At 46.8% G+C, this 16,006-nt stretch overlaps 1 protein-coding gene across 1 annotated transcript in view; it reads left to right on the forward strand.

Annotated features, from left to right (window-relative positions):
- Positions 1–16,006, forward strand: part of LOC126278940 (protein dachsous) — a 287,615-nt gene that overhangs the window by 99,092 nt on the left and 172,517 nt on the right. The window contains exon 6 of the mRNA XM_049979218.1: positions 8,798–8,976. Within this exon, the coding sequence (XP_049835175.1) occupies positions 8,798–8,976 (179 nt within the window). The remainder of the gene's footprint in view (positions 1–8,797; positions 8,977–16,006) is intronic.

The raw sequence follows: 16,006 nt of genomic DNA on the forward strand, positions 1-16,006 counted from the left end.
AAAAACCTGTTAATAATCGAAAGGAAAAGTAACGAGGAAAACTTTTGACTTGTCTATGATAAAATTAGCATGGAATGGAGGATAAGAAAAAAATAAAGAATTATGAGGGCTGTAAAACACAATGGCTTATCCTGGAAATGCCAGAGAAGAGAAGGTTGAACTGGGCAGACCGCATTGCAAGAATGACGGAGAATAGATTGTCTAGAATGGCATTCTGCAGGAGAATACATGGAACAAGGAGAAGAGGAAGGCCCAGAATTATGTGGCGCCAGGTAACAGCTAGGATGAACATCAGCATCAGTTGGACAGAAAGAATTGGGAGAGGCTGTCAGAGCGGGCGTATGGTGGGTGAGGCCAGTTTCACACCAGTTAGAAACGAGTGTCGCCATGGTATATATGACAGAACTTGAAACTGCATTTACACACGTCATGGAAGTACCCATTCATACCTTTTGTTGCTCCTTCTTCCAATTGTATATTACGTTGACGAATAGTCCATTACGTAAGTAAGAGTCCCTCGTGTCTAAAGTAGCTGCATTGAAACAAAATCGACAGAGTTTTTCTTTAAACACAGGTAGTACCCCGTCGATCGATACTTTTCGATTCGTAATGCTTGTAAATGCAGGTCTTACTTCTTATCACGTTTATGACGTGAGAGAAATACAGTCGAGCTACTCGTCACGCTGCACGGCAGCTGTCGATCCGCACTTTAATTGGGGTTAGATGTCGCGCGTAATACCCCGTCTGAGTGTTAATGACAACAGCTGCACAAAGGGCTCCCTCGTCGCGATTCGCCGGCCGCTGTTGGTTCTGGGAAAAGCAATTATTGGTCGGGTGTTTCGCGGCGGGGTGAGGCAGCCAGGTTGCTAAGTAGCTGCCGGTCTCGGCCACGGCCACGGCTTTGCAACACCAGCCGCCACGGATCTCGCAGGCTCCGTCTGCTGCGCTGGCTAGCGGCACTGCTCTGGCGCGCCACGTCCTCGGCCCTCAAACTGGGCGTAGTCGTCACGAAGATGTCTCTTTCCCACGCACTGGCCCACTCTCGTTCTTGGAATTCCGTCATCAGGCTATGTGGAGATGTGCATTAAACTATACGAAAATCTGTCACCGTCGTAAGAATAGCTCGTAAGGAGCTAATAGTATGCGCTGAAAATGTAGATTAGAGAAGGAGTGAATAACAAAAAATGGTTCAAATGGCTCTGAGCACTATGGGACTTAACATCTATGGTCATCAGTCCCCTAGAACTTAGAACTACTTAAACCTAACTAACCTAAGGACATCACACAACACCCAGTCATCACGAGGAAGAGAAAATCCCTGACCCTGCCGGGAATCGAACCCGGGTACCCGGGCGTGGGAAGCGAGAACGCTACCGCACGACCACGAGCTGCGGACGAGTGAATAACAGGACAGTATAAAGAATCTCTGGTTTTGAACGTGAACCTCTTACTTTTCGGATAGGCGTTTATATTGTCACTACCCACATCACACGTAAGCTGGACTTTGGCCAATTTAAGTGATTGGTAACTGCAATCATGATTAAAGGAACTTCGCTTTGGCTTGTAACTCTTTGAACAAACTCTAGACGGATTAAAACCGCTCACTTATTAAGTTTTCCCATGCAGAAGATAGCTCCGATAGCAGTCAGAACTCTCAAGTAAGTGAGTTAGTACTGAGTGGCAGGGTGCAACTTCTACACAATCTTTAAAAGACAGGAATCCAGCAGATCTACTTTAATAAAAAAATCCTGAAAATTCGCGGACGTGATAAATGTTACTGCCGAATTAAACACTAAGCGAAACTTCGCATATCGCTTAAACTTTGGCACTGTGCAGAGTTGTTCGCGTACTATCCCTCCCCTCGGCAGTCATTCGGTTACGTTCTGTTGACAATAGTGACGTCTACTGATGTTTTCCGCGCCTTCAAAGCAGTACTACTATATAGTTTAGATGCATCATACCGACTGTTACCGTTTTATGTTTCCAGTAATTAATGAGCCCACAGTATCACTAGTGTAGGTCGCCCACTCGCTATCACGTCTTCTCTTCTATGCTTCTGTCGCTGAGCGATACCCCCTCCTCCCCCCCTCTCACACTGGCGCTATTACGCTTGTGAGATGCCACTTGCAGGCTATCTAGCTGTGCTCTCTACAGTGACAGAATATAATGTTGCAAAATTAATTTGGAACAAAAATATGACAAGAATCCGTTTGCAACTGCATTGTTCTGCTGTATTTATCTTTCTCTATTATTTGTATACGGTCTTATGTCCTTGGCTAATCTGCCTCAATAGTTCCATCTTCGTGCGTTTGCTGCAGTTTGTAAACCAGATAATTGCCTCATGGGAATTTTTTTGCAACCGAACCTCTTAAGTTTCTGTATTCCGTTATTCTTTCACTTCAGAAATAATTAGCTTTCCCTGTTATCCATAATTACTAATAATATTTTTCTACAGCTTTCTGTCGCGCTTTTAATTCGATTCTTAAGAATTTTATGCTTGTTATTTACCGTTTCATTTATCAGTCGCCTTCCTTTCTGCAGAGACTTTGCTATTTGACTCTGACTTAGAGCACCTAGTCCAGTACTATTTCAGTGAAAACTATCTATGCCAAGAAAATTCTTCTCTTTCGCCTCGAAGAAAATATTACATAAGATTTGTACACGAGGTCAAACTCTGATTCTGCACGTCTCTTCTTCTTTCATTTATCTTCCCCCCCCCCCCCCCCCCCCCCTCGCGACAGTGATTGATTGAAAAGCTGCTGCCACGTCAGAACGCAACCGGTGACTCGAGTGACACGTGCGTCCAGTTAATACAAAAATGTTTCACAAATGTCACGGGGTCACTTGTTGGTCAGCCGACCTATGGCACAACCCGCTCATCACAGCCAGCCTCCAGATCAAATCCGTCACGGCACTATCTGCGATATCTAAATGAGCATTCCAGTGTGTACGAATGTGCGCATGGCGCGTTCAACGCATCAGATGTGTCTTGGTGTTCCAGTATGATTTGTCATCACCTAGAAAGCTCTAGCTTTTTATACTAAAGTTCAGTTGAAATTAATAACACTATCAGCGTTAGAGTCCAGTGCAGAAACTTGTTTCTCGGGAATTGTAGTGCAGTTGCACCACATATACGTAAAGTAGCCTTGAGCATTGCCCAAGTGTTGGTCATCGTCAGTAGAACAGATTAAAGGAAGAGTTTGAAGGAGGTTTAGACGCATGCGGCAAGTCCAGTCAGTGCGAGAGTGTTACACAGACACGCGCGCATCTTACAGAGGAATTGTTGGAAGAAATCACAAATTTAAAAAGAGAATGTTCGAAGTAGATTTTAAAACAACTCTACCTCCTCCACTGTATATCTCCAGAAAAATCCTAGCTTTCGATTCGCGAGTGGAAGAAGAAAGGGATACGAAACTTCCTAGCTAAGCTGTTCTGTCGCGCTTAAGCAGTCTTTCGTATTCCCTCTCAGGACACCACAGCAACACATCTGTGCAGAGCTTCATCGGAAATTCACTGTGGTTTCCATTTCGCGACCGATCGTTCCTTGCTGTCCGAATACCCCTCGTACCAGGAGGTGGCTTGGGAGCACAGATGCAGTAACAGGTTACTGATTTTAGACAAAGTCACTAAATTAACGCTGGTACTGGTGCTTTTATTTTATTACGATGGCCATTGAAAATGGCCCGAAACATTTTCAGTGTGGGAAACAAAAGTTTGTAGTGAGGCCAGAAGTGTTTGCTGTTGCTACTATTTCAACGTTTCGGGAAGTTCTCAGAGTTGCCCGTTTGACGAATATGTATATGGTGCTATTTCAACGTTTCGGGAAGTTCTCAGTGTGAAATCTGCCCCTTTTGACGTATGTGTATATTTGTGAAATTTCACGCATAAAAAGCTCGAACTGTGTTTCACACAAGTGTTGCGTAAAAGGTCGTATTCGATTTTGATTGGGAGCTAACTGAGGGTTGGCGCACCGCCTTCCTCGGCATTAGTGCTCGAGATTTAATTACATTTGTAATAGAGGCAGTGAAGGTGAGTGTGGACGAGTCACGACCGGTGCCAGGGATGGAACGGCAGCGCTTCCAGGAAGCGCGGAAGTGTCGTGACGCTGTGGGAAGAGAGTGGAAGGGAAGGCGAGGCCAGCGGCGCACACCTCACCTCACCTCGCGTGTGTGGTGGCGTGCGGCCGGCGCAGCTCGCCGCGGTCAAGGACGGCCCGGGGCGGCTCGCCGCAGCGCACAATGGCCTGCGGCCGGCCACAAAAATTGAAATCTTAATTACTGCCGGGGGTCCGTATCAGACATAATGAGAAAACGCGGCCGGTACAGTCGCCGCCTCGCCTCGCCTCGCCTTCATTACCGCGGCCGGGTAATTAACGAGCCGCGGGCACGGGCGCATGCGCAGCCGCCGCCGAGTTCGCGTGGCCGGCGGCAGCTGCCGCCTCTGCGCTGGATCTGCATCTACATCTACATCTGTGCTCCGCACGCCACCTTGCGCAAGGTGTTTCTGCTACCACTATCTTCAGCAACCCCGCCCCTCTCCCTCCGTTCCCTTATTCCAGATGCGAATGTCCCGTGGGAAGAACGTCGGTCGGTAGTCCTCCGTTTCAACTCCTATTTCTTTCAGCTCTTATTTCTCCGACTTTGCTGTCTCTCAGAAAGTTTCGAGAAGAGGAGTGGTGCCCCTCCTATCCTGCGCTTGCACACTGACTATCACAGAACTACAGTCGCCTCTGCGAAAGGATTTCGCAGGATGCGAATCTGCGACAATCTCCACACGTCTGTGTGCAGTTACCCATTAGCAGCGTCCCATCTGGAAAGAAGTAGATAGAAGCTTTTGCAAGATGGTAGTTTACAGCGGAGGAGAAAAGTGTCACGCCAAGCCGGCCGGGTGTGGCCGAGCGGTTCTAGGCGCTACAGTCTGGAACCGCGCGACCGCTACCGTCGCAGGTTCGAATCCTGCCTCGGGCACGGATGTGTGTGACGTCCTTAGGTTAGTTAGGTTGAAGTAGTTCTAAGTTCTAGAGGGACTCATCACCTCAGAAGTTAATTCCCATAGTGCTCAGAGACATTTGAACATTTTTGTCACTCCAAACTACGATGAAAACAAGCTTTCGCGATAGTCGCATACAGATAAAAGAGATGTTCGCAGATTATTCTGGCAACAGCGACAATTCGTGCAAGAGTACAAGGATTTTGTGTAATGGGAAAGTTACCATCGTTGTTGGAGACGGGCGATGTCTCATGGGCCACTCGCAGCGATCTCGATCTTATATCACGCCAAAATAGTGACCATAAACTGGGTTTCAGGATTTATGCGAATTAACGTGTTTCCTGACCCGTCTTCAGATGTACGATCGCGGAATTTCTACCGAGAAACGCTCAGTGATATCGAAAGCATTGTCTTGTATCGTCTGTCACCGGAGTAGTTTGTTGAACATCTCTGTAACGTTAACGTACCACATTTCTGGGTATGTTACCGCGCGGTATTGTAAAATAGTTGTCACTGATTAAAAGAGGCGATTCGGCCGCTGCAACCATAGCAGGAACGTGGGTTTTGTTCGGTGACAGGTGTTTCACAACATGACGCGAGACTATACCCAGAAATCTTTTATATTAACTCACTCTGTCCGCGGAAGCATATACACATGTGGTGACTGGACCAAGCGTAGTGAATCGACAAGTGACATCGCACGCCGTCTTAGGCATTTTCACATGCACATATTCCGCAAGCCACCGTTTGGTACCTGACGGAGGGGATCTTGTAGCAGCACTAGTCATTTCCTTTCCACTCGCAAGGAGTACGAAGGAAAAGTGACTTCCTGTATCCCTTCGCACGAGTTCCAATTTCTCTTACCTTATCTTCGTGGTCCTTACGAGAAATGTACGTTGAAACCATTTGAATAGTTCTGAGGTCAACTGCAAATACCGGTTCTCTATTTCAACAGTTTTCCGCGAAGAGAACGTAATTTTTCCTCCACGGATTTCCTTTTGACATGACGGAATACTTCAGTAATACTCGCGTGTTGACCGAACGCGCCGATAACAAACCTAAAAGTACGGCTCTGAATTCCTACTGCGTGTTCCTTTAAACCGACGTGGTGGCGATTCCAAATACTCGACCAATACACTCGACTAGTACTCTAGAATTGGTCGCACTAGAATTATATAAGCAGTCTCCTTCGTAGATGAGCTACACATTCCTAAACGTTTTCTGATAAACCAGAATCTACTATTCGCCGTGCGTACTGCCGACCTCAAGTGCTCGTTCAATTTCATATCGCTTTGCAGCATTATGCCTCACTGTTTAATTGAACTGACAGTGTCAAACAGGACACCAATAACAATGTATCCGAACATTACAGGATTGCTTTTCTCATTCGTGTGCATTGGCTGAGGTTTTTCTCTTCGTTTAGAGCAAGCTCGCATTCATCGCTGCAAATAGAAGTTATGGCCAAGTTATCTTGTTTCTCCCTACAGTCACTCAAGGACGGTATTTTCCAGCACATTACAGCGCCAGCAGACAGTCATAGATTGGCGCTCACACTGTCCGTCAGATCATTTACGTATGTAGACAACAAGACCGGTCGTGCCGCATTTCCCCGAGACACTCCTGAAGGTACCTTCGTGTGTGTTGAATAGTCACCCTCCAGGACAATGTAAGGGTTGCTATTACTTAAGAAGTTGTAACCTCCCCACAAAAATAAAATAATATATGAATAGTATTCTCATTTAGCGTAACTACCCAACAGTGAAAATATAATACAATCTGATAAATCTATAACCTTTCAATAATTGACAGTCAATTTAATCTGGTTAATTTTGGACGTCAGCAATGCTGCGTCATGGCCCTGATACATCATTCTGAATAAGCTGAAAAATCTTACCTTAATTAGGTCGTCGGATAAAGCGTATATACCTGCTCCTATAACAAATTTTCCTGGCGCAGCTAAGTGCAGTGCTAGCCGATAGATTTTTCTTATAAAAAAGGAAAGAACTGACTTTTCTTTTCAATAATCGGGATTGCCAAGGGTTGGAGAAATTAGTGTATTCTTTAAATTGAGATAAATGTCAAAAGTTACTTTTTATGAGAAAGATTATTATTAACAGATTTTTTTTTACAAACATTTACATGGGACTTGATGTAACAATACTATATATGCGCGAGGCTGCTTTTACCTTATGCTATAACGCTCAGGCTCTGCCATCGCTGCACACGACCGGCCCAGCCAACACGATACACCAGACACGACTGCTCGCTAGCAACAACTTACTCCTACTGCTACACAGTTCCTACTGCAGTCAATACTGCTCTTTGGTGTCAGATTCTCTTCTAACTTATATATCGCAGGCAGCGCGTGAGCAATACATCGAAATTACATCAGCTCGAGTGCGCTAGCAACAAGTTCTCTAATTATGGACCTCTTACAAACTCTTGGAGCCACTTTTACATCTGAAAACCTATTCTGTATGCTCGGGCACTGTGTCAAATGCTTTCTGGAAATCTAGGAATATGGGATTTGCCTGTTGCCATTCATCCACGATTCGCAGGATATCTTGCTAGAAAATGGCAAGCTGAATTTTGCACAAGCGATGCTTTCTAAATGCATGCTGATTTGTGGACAGAATCTTTTGTGTCTCAAGCTAATTTACTATATTCGGACTTAAGAGTACGTCCAAGAATTTTTGGGCATAATGATATCAAGGATATTGGTCTGTAATTTGCCCCTTTAATATAGAGGAGTCAGTTATGCATTTTTCCAGTCGTCTGGGACTTTGCGCTGGACGAGAGATTTGCGGTAAATACAAGCCAAGTACAGGGCCAATGCTGTGTAGCTCTCTCTGTAAAACTGATCTGGGATTCCAGTTGAACTTGGCGACTTAATTGTTTACTTGGGATCTTCTTCAGATTATGGTCTCTGCAAACCGAACTCGCGTTCCGTCCTGCCACACAAACAGACCTGTCAGTTGAGTACCAGTTTGAACCGGCCGGGATGGCCAAGCGGTTCTAGGCTCTACAGTCTGGAACCGCGTGACCGCTACGGTCGCAGGTTCGAATCGTGCCTCGGGCATGGATGTGTGTGATGTCCTTAGGTTAGTTAGGTTTAAGTAGTTCTAAGTTCTAGGGGACCGATGACCTCAGAAGTTAAGTCCCACAGTGGTCAGAGCCATTTGAACCATTTTTGAACCAGTTTGAAGAAAGTTAGAGCATGTTCTAGATACTGACTAATAAGAAGTTTACTGAAAGCCATTTGTAGTGAAATATCGAAAGTATTTCGCCGTTCGCCGCTATCTTCGTCGCAACTGAAATTGCCAGGTACCTATAGATTCTAGTTGTACCTTCAGTTCGTGATGGTTTTTTTTTCCTCGCGTTGCTGGCCAGCGTCAGAGACTATTCAAAAAGTGGATATAAACAGTAATAGTATCTGAACTGTACCTGCCTGACAGCTCAATAATACATACAAATTTCGTACAGTCTATACCGTCTCAGCTAAGAGCATCGAGATAGTAGATATCTATTATAAATATTTGGTGACCTACAAACACGGCCTTCAACAGCTATGAGTTTTATTTTATAGGAAATTGTGCTCGCTCCTTCCGTCCCGCAAGCAAGAATCCAATCCCCTTTCCCTCCCCCACCGAATCTCACATCTGGGTACACTCGTCGCCTCACAGCCAGGTGGCACAGTTGCTGAGCCACTGCACTCGCCTTCGAGAGAAGTCGACACCCACGTTCGACCCCCAGATCCAAGTCCCCCCAGGCAGTACTGCAGCGGCGTCCCCGCCTCCTGTGCCCGCAGGTTCGCGCAGCTCGGTGCGGTACTCCATCTACTCGGGCGACCCGGACGGCTACTTCAGCATCGAGCCGGTGTTGGGCACGATCGGCACGGCGGCGCCGCTGGACCACGAGCTGCACCAGACGCTGCTGCTCAACGTGCAGGCCACCAGCGGGGATCCGCCCGTCTACGGCCACACGCAGGTCAGTCCACCACTTAATCACCTTGTCCCTTCTGGTCGGCCGTGCACTCGGTGAGTACCTGCGTCACAACTGTCACTGACGTCGTAAGCCATGTGTTTGCCCTCCCGGTTGGCCGTGCGGGAAGGACCGCCTGGTCCCCGGCACGAATCTGCCCGCCGGATTTGTGTCGAGGTCCGGTGAACCGGCCAGTTTGTGGATGGTTTTTTGGCGGTTTTCGATCTGCCTCAGCGAATGCGGGCTGTTTCCCCTTATTCCGCCTGAGTTCCACTATGTCGGCGATTGCTGCGCGAACAAGTTCTCCACGTACGCGTACACCACCATTACTCTACCACGCAAACATAGGGGTTACACTCGTCTGGTGTGAGACGTTCCCTGGGGGGGGGGGGGGGGGGGGGGGTCCACCGGGGGCCGAACCGCACAATAACCCTGGGTTCGGTGTGGGGCGGCGCAGGGGTGAAGTGGACTCCGGTAGTCGTCGTGGGGTTGTGGACCACTGCGGCTGCGGTGGGGGCGGAGCCTCTCCGTCGTTTCTTGGCCCCCAGTTTCAATACAATACAAGCGATGTGGTTACCGTTAGTTGGTTTATTCCCGACAAATCGTTTACACGTTGACACACATTCGCACTAAACATGTAACATTAACGCTAAGAGATAAACAATTTAAACGGTTAAGGAATTCGGACATTATTCAGAGATTATTAGAGAGGTGCTTAATTAACGAACGATTTATTTGTTGAGAACAATGCTTTCCTGTGTAAACATATTTGTAGACAGGTTAACCGATAATCATAAGAAGTGTCAGTATACCATCAGTCCTCATATGATGCAGCACACACACACACACACACACACACACACACACACACACACACACACACATCAGGACCTTGGCGATATTTCTGCTTTTGTTTTACGTTCTGCTTGTTGCCCCCTGTGCCATGACTCAGTATGCTTGGGTATGTGAGCGGGTTGTTGTGCTCAGGAAAATCGAAGGAGGTCAGAGTGCTATTGACCACATATCTTGTGAGATATGCTATATTGTGACTTTGTTCCGCCCATTGACACAGGTGTTTATTATTACTTCACGTTAGTTTTTTACCAGTCCGCACTCTGCGCCCTCTAAATAATTGTTGATTGTGTTGTATGTATTGTTTAACTTGTATGCTTCAACGAATCTTTTATGGATTTTTAGTTATCTCTTTAAGCTGCACAGGTGATAATCTACCAAATGTATCGACTGCTGTATAACTATACCTTCATAGTGAGTCCATTGAGCATTTCTTATCATTATTCATGTGGTCGTTTTATGTAATGTCAAAATGTCGTCCATGTTTTACATACTCGATCGACAGAAGTCATGAATTGATACAGGAACTTCCTTTTTTGAATTGCTGTTTCTAATCAGACCCGCCATCTAGGTTCAAAGGCAGGTCGTATTCAGAGTAGTCAAAAGTTTTACACACAATTTGGAACTGCATTACCATTCGAGTGCAGGCTTTCTCGGCAAATTTCATATATGAAGTCTTCACGGGTTGTCAGCCGAGTAGCTTCGTCGTCTCGTAGCAACGTTTCGATGCAATGCGTCTCCATCATCTTCAGGCGAAGATGATAGAGACGCATTCCATCGAAACGTTGCTACGAGACGACAACGCTACTCGGCTGACAATCCGTGAAGACTTCATATATGCATTACCATTACTAAACAACGCATTTGCTGGTCGCTCAGTCGCTGTATTCGGCCACAGACCATTTCGGGCGTAGCCGTTCCATGTCCCACCACATAGCGGCGCATGGGGTTTCCTACTTGCTTTAATTTAATATATTGTTGTACAGCATTAGAAATTGAAAAATTATATTAATTAAAAAACTGACAAACACGGGAAACCACGAACGAAGATTAACTTTGTCCCTCAATCAATGCAAAGATATATGAGCTTGGAAACAGCCGTGTAGACTTAGACTGATATTGTTGCAACTTACCATAAGTACTAAACTTAAACCAATTCCTCCAACTGATGCTTCTGCTCTCCGAGAAACACGCCACTTAACATAGTGGAAAGTAGGAGACGAGGTACTGGCAGAAGCGGGGCTGTGAGGGCGGGGCGTGAGTCGTGCTTGGGTAGCTCAGTTGGTAGAGCATTTGCCCGCGAAAGGCAAAGATCCCGAGTTCGAGTCTCGGTCCGGCACACAGTTTTAATCTGCCAGGAAGTTTCACAGTGCGTAGAGATTCCACGCGGTATTTAGCCTACTCAGAAACGTTATAGTTTGGCGTACTCCACACAAAATCGTCTAACAATAATGATTGAAACATAGCACATAATTAACAGAAGTTGCAACATACAATAGCATACAGTACAGTAACTTATGAAGATTGTCACATAAATACAAAAAGTAGCAACATAACTAAAATAATAATAAAATTATAAACAGCCGACCAGTTGGAATGGATAAAGAATTCTTTACCTAGGTTTCGACAAATATAAGCTCGGTTGTGAGCTCTGCAAGATCCATGTACTAATTTATATTTACGTGACAAACCCTAATTCTAGGGCTATATTTCATTTTGACAAATGGCTCTATGCCGACATTTGTAAAAACGGCGATGGTATATTAGTCCTTACTAATGTAAAATTGCCTCCTTCTGAAGAAAAATTTATATATGTGCAGCTATGTTTAAAATACTAAAATAATAAACTTTTAATACTACCGGAAAACATATGCCATGCTCTTTGGGATTCCTTGATACATCAGAATTGGCTGAGTCTGTTAATAACAGTGTTGTCCATCTATTCCTTTTGCTGGTCCATACAGGAAAACTTTTTTTTTCACTTGCTGCTGGGTGTAAGACCCACCGGTTAATTTCTTGTGGCGGTTCGTTTAAGGCCTCTTAGCCTCTGCGTCTGTCTGCCGAGTTTAGAGAATCCAAACAGCCTACCACCGATCCCTGCGTCCATACGCATCGTTGCCCGTGTCCGCCACCTGGAGGCGGGCCAATTCTTTTACTCTTTTTTCTTAAGGAAAAAAAAGTAGAGGATAGGCTGTTGACTAAGGGAGAATATTTCGGTATTTGTTATCTAGCCGTTGATCCCCGGACACCATTCCTGATAAGCTGCTGACGGTAAGGTAATTTGATTAAGCTAAATCTAAGTTTTTAGATATAAGTAGCACTAAAGTTATGGAGAGCCTTAGGTGACAATACACTGATACTGCTATATGCAATGATAATGCGGATGCAATTGTAGGGGAAGAAGTAGATGAGAGAGTTGGGTTGGGTTGTTTGGGGAAGGAGACCGTACAGCGAGGTCATCGGTCTCATCGGATTAGGGAAGGACGGGGAAGGAAGTCGGCCGTGCCCTTTGAAAGGAACCATCCCGGCATGTGCCTGGAGTGATTTAGGGAAATCACGGAAAACCTAAATCAGGACGGCCGGACGCGGGATTGAACCGTCGTCCTCCCGAATGCGCGTCCAGTGTGCTAACCACTGCGCCTCCTCGCTCGGTGCGATCAGAATGTCTGCAGTTCATATTCACTTAACAGAGTTATGTGTCCTCTTCTTCGTCCGTATAGATTCTGTCGTTTTTGCTGCAAATCGAGTTGCCGTCTGTATGGCCTAGTGCTCGGGTATTCTTTGCGAGTGGCTTTAGAGGAACGGCGTGCAGGTACAAGACACTGGCGGCCACCGTTGCGCGGTGGGGTGGAGGGGCCAGTGCGGAACACTTTGGCGGGCGGCGACGCGCCGGAGACAATGCGGCGCGCGTGCTGGCCGGAACGTGTAATTAGAAGGGCGCCGGCCGGGCCGCGCATTCCTCGCGCCTCCCACAATGGCCCCCTGTTTAGCGCCGCTTAAGGTCGTGCCCCGCTCCACTTGTGCGTAAATTAAAAGCTCGCACCTCGGCCTATGACGGCATCACTTGCTTGCTTACTTGCCCACCCCGCTTAGCGCGCCTTCACCTTTGAAACTACTTCACACCGAAAACTTAGATACCGACCCAACGTCTATAATTTCTCCTCGTGGGTTAAACAGGGAAACTACCCGTACTGTCTTGCAAAAACCCAGACAGTGGTCGAAGGTACAATCACTCGAGCTTCGCGTCATCAAAAAGTTCAGCCGTACATACAAAAACGTCCAGTCCACTAAAACACCTTGGACTAGCTAGCTCAGGACCGTCACCTGCTAATTATCTAAAACACACTCCGCAATAAAGTGACCGACGACGACAACTAAATGCCATGAGGCGATACAGGGAAGGTATGATATAATTTTGTTATTTTTTTATTTAGCTGCTATTTACATTGCCTCGCCGGACTTGCAGAGAGCATGTTGTCACTGTTCAACCTCCGAATAAAACAGTGAAAGTACACTGATTACGGTGTAAACTATGTTCTGAAGCTTGATGAGATGTGAGGGCTGCTCCTGGTTTTGAATCCTGTGAGGATAGTTGTATTCCGGCTCCCGACAGTATTTTTTGTGCCAGGGACTGGGTTGCACATGGGACTGGAGAGGTGCTAATATTAAAAATGACGTGGTCTGAGTATTGGCCTGGGACTTAACATCTGAGGTCATCAGTCGCCTAGAACTTAGAACTAGTTAAACCTAACTAACCTAAGGACATCACACACATCCATGCCCGAGGCAAGATTCGAACCTGCGACCGTAGTGGTCGCGTGATCGCAGACTGAAGCGCCTCGAACCGCTCGGCCACACTGGCCGGCGGTGTGAGTATTCAGAAAGTTCAAGACACAGGAAGTAGGTGATAAGAGGCGGATCGGATCGCAGGGAAACGGTGCGATGGAAGAGGAAGTATAACTAATAGTTGATCCTTCCAAATGAATGACGAATCGCAGTCTTTACTTGCAGAACTGCAGTTCTGCCCACCTCCAGTCTCTTATAGCCCGCCTTGTCACGATTCCCAATGCTCATCCTACATCATTTTCTAATATCACTCCCTCTCCACACGTAACAGTCCCTCGTTTGTACCATTTTCAACTCCGCCAGTTTCCAGTTTTACCACTCCCTCCTCATCTTTTAATTTCATTTACACTGCCCACTTTCGGTATCTTATGACCTTCCCGCACCCGTCTCCTGTACCTGCTGATAAGTGGCCCACATCTCCTCAGACACCTGAAATCTATTTACGAGCTCACTGGTCCCACATAACTGAGTGCAGTAGCCCGTTCTCTACTGCATCCTAGAGATGCCTGACCTACTACAGCGCCTCTGTCGCCACGCTCCACCGTCCTTACAAACTCTCCACATCCCTTCTCACAGTAATTTCAGCCGCCTTGCCCTTACAGAGGACAAAATCATTCCTCGTAACGACCCTTCCTATCAGCTACAAGCTACCGTTTCTCATCCAGCTATTGCGAGTCCCAAGTGCTGCCAAACCTGGGCAACGTGTGTGGTAGGCTAGCATTCTGCCACAGAGCTACGCATCCCGTCAAAAGTCGTCCTTGCTTAAGGGAATTGAACATGCTTCTGAAACTTCAAAGTCAATTTTCTCCTGAATTTTTGGTGTTACAGCACAGTGTTCTGGGAGATTGCTATATAAAATCCAATTGTCGTGCGATTTCGTTGTGCGTTGTTTACACGCGTGCCGTCAAGCACGTAGTTGAGAAACATAAGTCTCTCCACACACACACAGGAACACGCGCGCCGACTGCGCAGCGCAGGCCTCTCCGGCAGCGAGCAGAGGACAGAGGCGTGTGTGGTCCTCTGGCTCCGCCGGCCGCCAGCCAGCGATGGCCATCAGCCCTGGTTACGGCGGCCGCCCGCTCGGGATACTCGTATCATTACCGCACTCGCATCGCGATTGCGTATTAGGTATTCGTTCTGGTCACGGCGCGAGGTATGCCGCCGCCGCCGCTCTGCCCGGCTCGCGGGCGTCCGGTTTCATTAGTAATAACTCTGACGAAAAACTGGACGCTGACGCCGCACTGCGGCCTGCCATGAAATCCGATAATGCCTAATGAAGACGTGTCGGCTGCGCGCGCACTCTACACCTGCCGACAGCCTGCAAACCGTGATTTATTCTCGAGACAAAGCCTGTATCTTTTTCTGAACCTCCTTTTCTTACCACGCGTTTGCTAATGAGTTCCTTTTCTGCACAGGGGCTGTGTAATAATCCTTTTACTTAAGATGTTCTCTCAGAGGTTGCTTCCATACCTTGTACTGGACGGAACGAAGCTACAGTACTGGCCATTAAAATTGCTACATCAAGAAGAAATGCAGACGATAAACGGGTATTCATCGGACAAATATATTATACTAGAACTGTTATCTGATTACATTTTCTCGCAATTTGGGTGCATAGATCCTGAGAAATCAGTATCCAGAACAACCACCTCTGGCCGTAATAACGGCCTTGATGCGCTGGGCATTGAGTCAAACAGAGCTTGGATGGGGTGTACAGGTACAGCTGCCCATGCAGCTTCAACACGATACCACAGTTCATCAACAGTAGTGACTGGCGTATTGCGACGAACCAGTTGCTCGGCCACCATTGACCAGACGTTTCCAGTTGGTGAGAGATCTGGAAAATGTGCTGGCCAGGACAGCAGTCGAAAATTTTCTGTATCCAGAAAGGCCCGTACAGGACCTGCAAAATGCGGTCGTGCATTATCCTGCTGAAGTGTAGGGTTTCGTAGGGATCGAATGAAGTGTAGAGCCACGAGTCGTAACACATATGAAATGTAACGTCCACTGTTCAAAGTGCCGTCAATGCGAACTAGAGGTGACCGAGACGTGTAACCAATGGGCCGCGCGGGATTAGGCGAGCGGTCTCAGGCGCTGCAGTCATGGACTGTGCAGCTGGTCCCGGTGGAGGTTCGAGTCCTCCCTCGGGCATGGGTGTGTGTGTTTGTCCTTAGGATAATTTAAGTTAAGTAGTGTGTAAGCTTATGGACTGATGACCTTAGCAGTTGAATCCCATAAGATTTGACACACATTTGAACATTTTTTAAAAATTTTATCGGAGGTCGTGCTGCCATTGTCTAGTGGGTCTCGTCGCTCGTCGTTTATCTGTCGAGCATTC

This window comes from Schistocerca gregaria, chromosome 6, assembly GCF_023897955.1.
Source record: "Schistocerca gregaria isolate iqSchGreg1 chromosome 6, iqSchGreg1.2, whole genome shotgun sequence".
Classification (NCBI taxonomy): domain Eukaryota; kingdom Metazoa; phylum Arthropoda; class Insecta; order Orthoptera; family Acrididae; genus Schistocerca; species Schistocerca gregaria.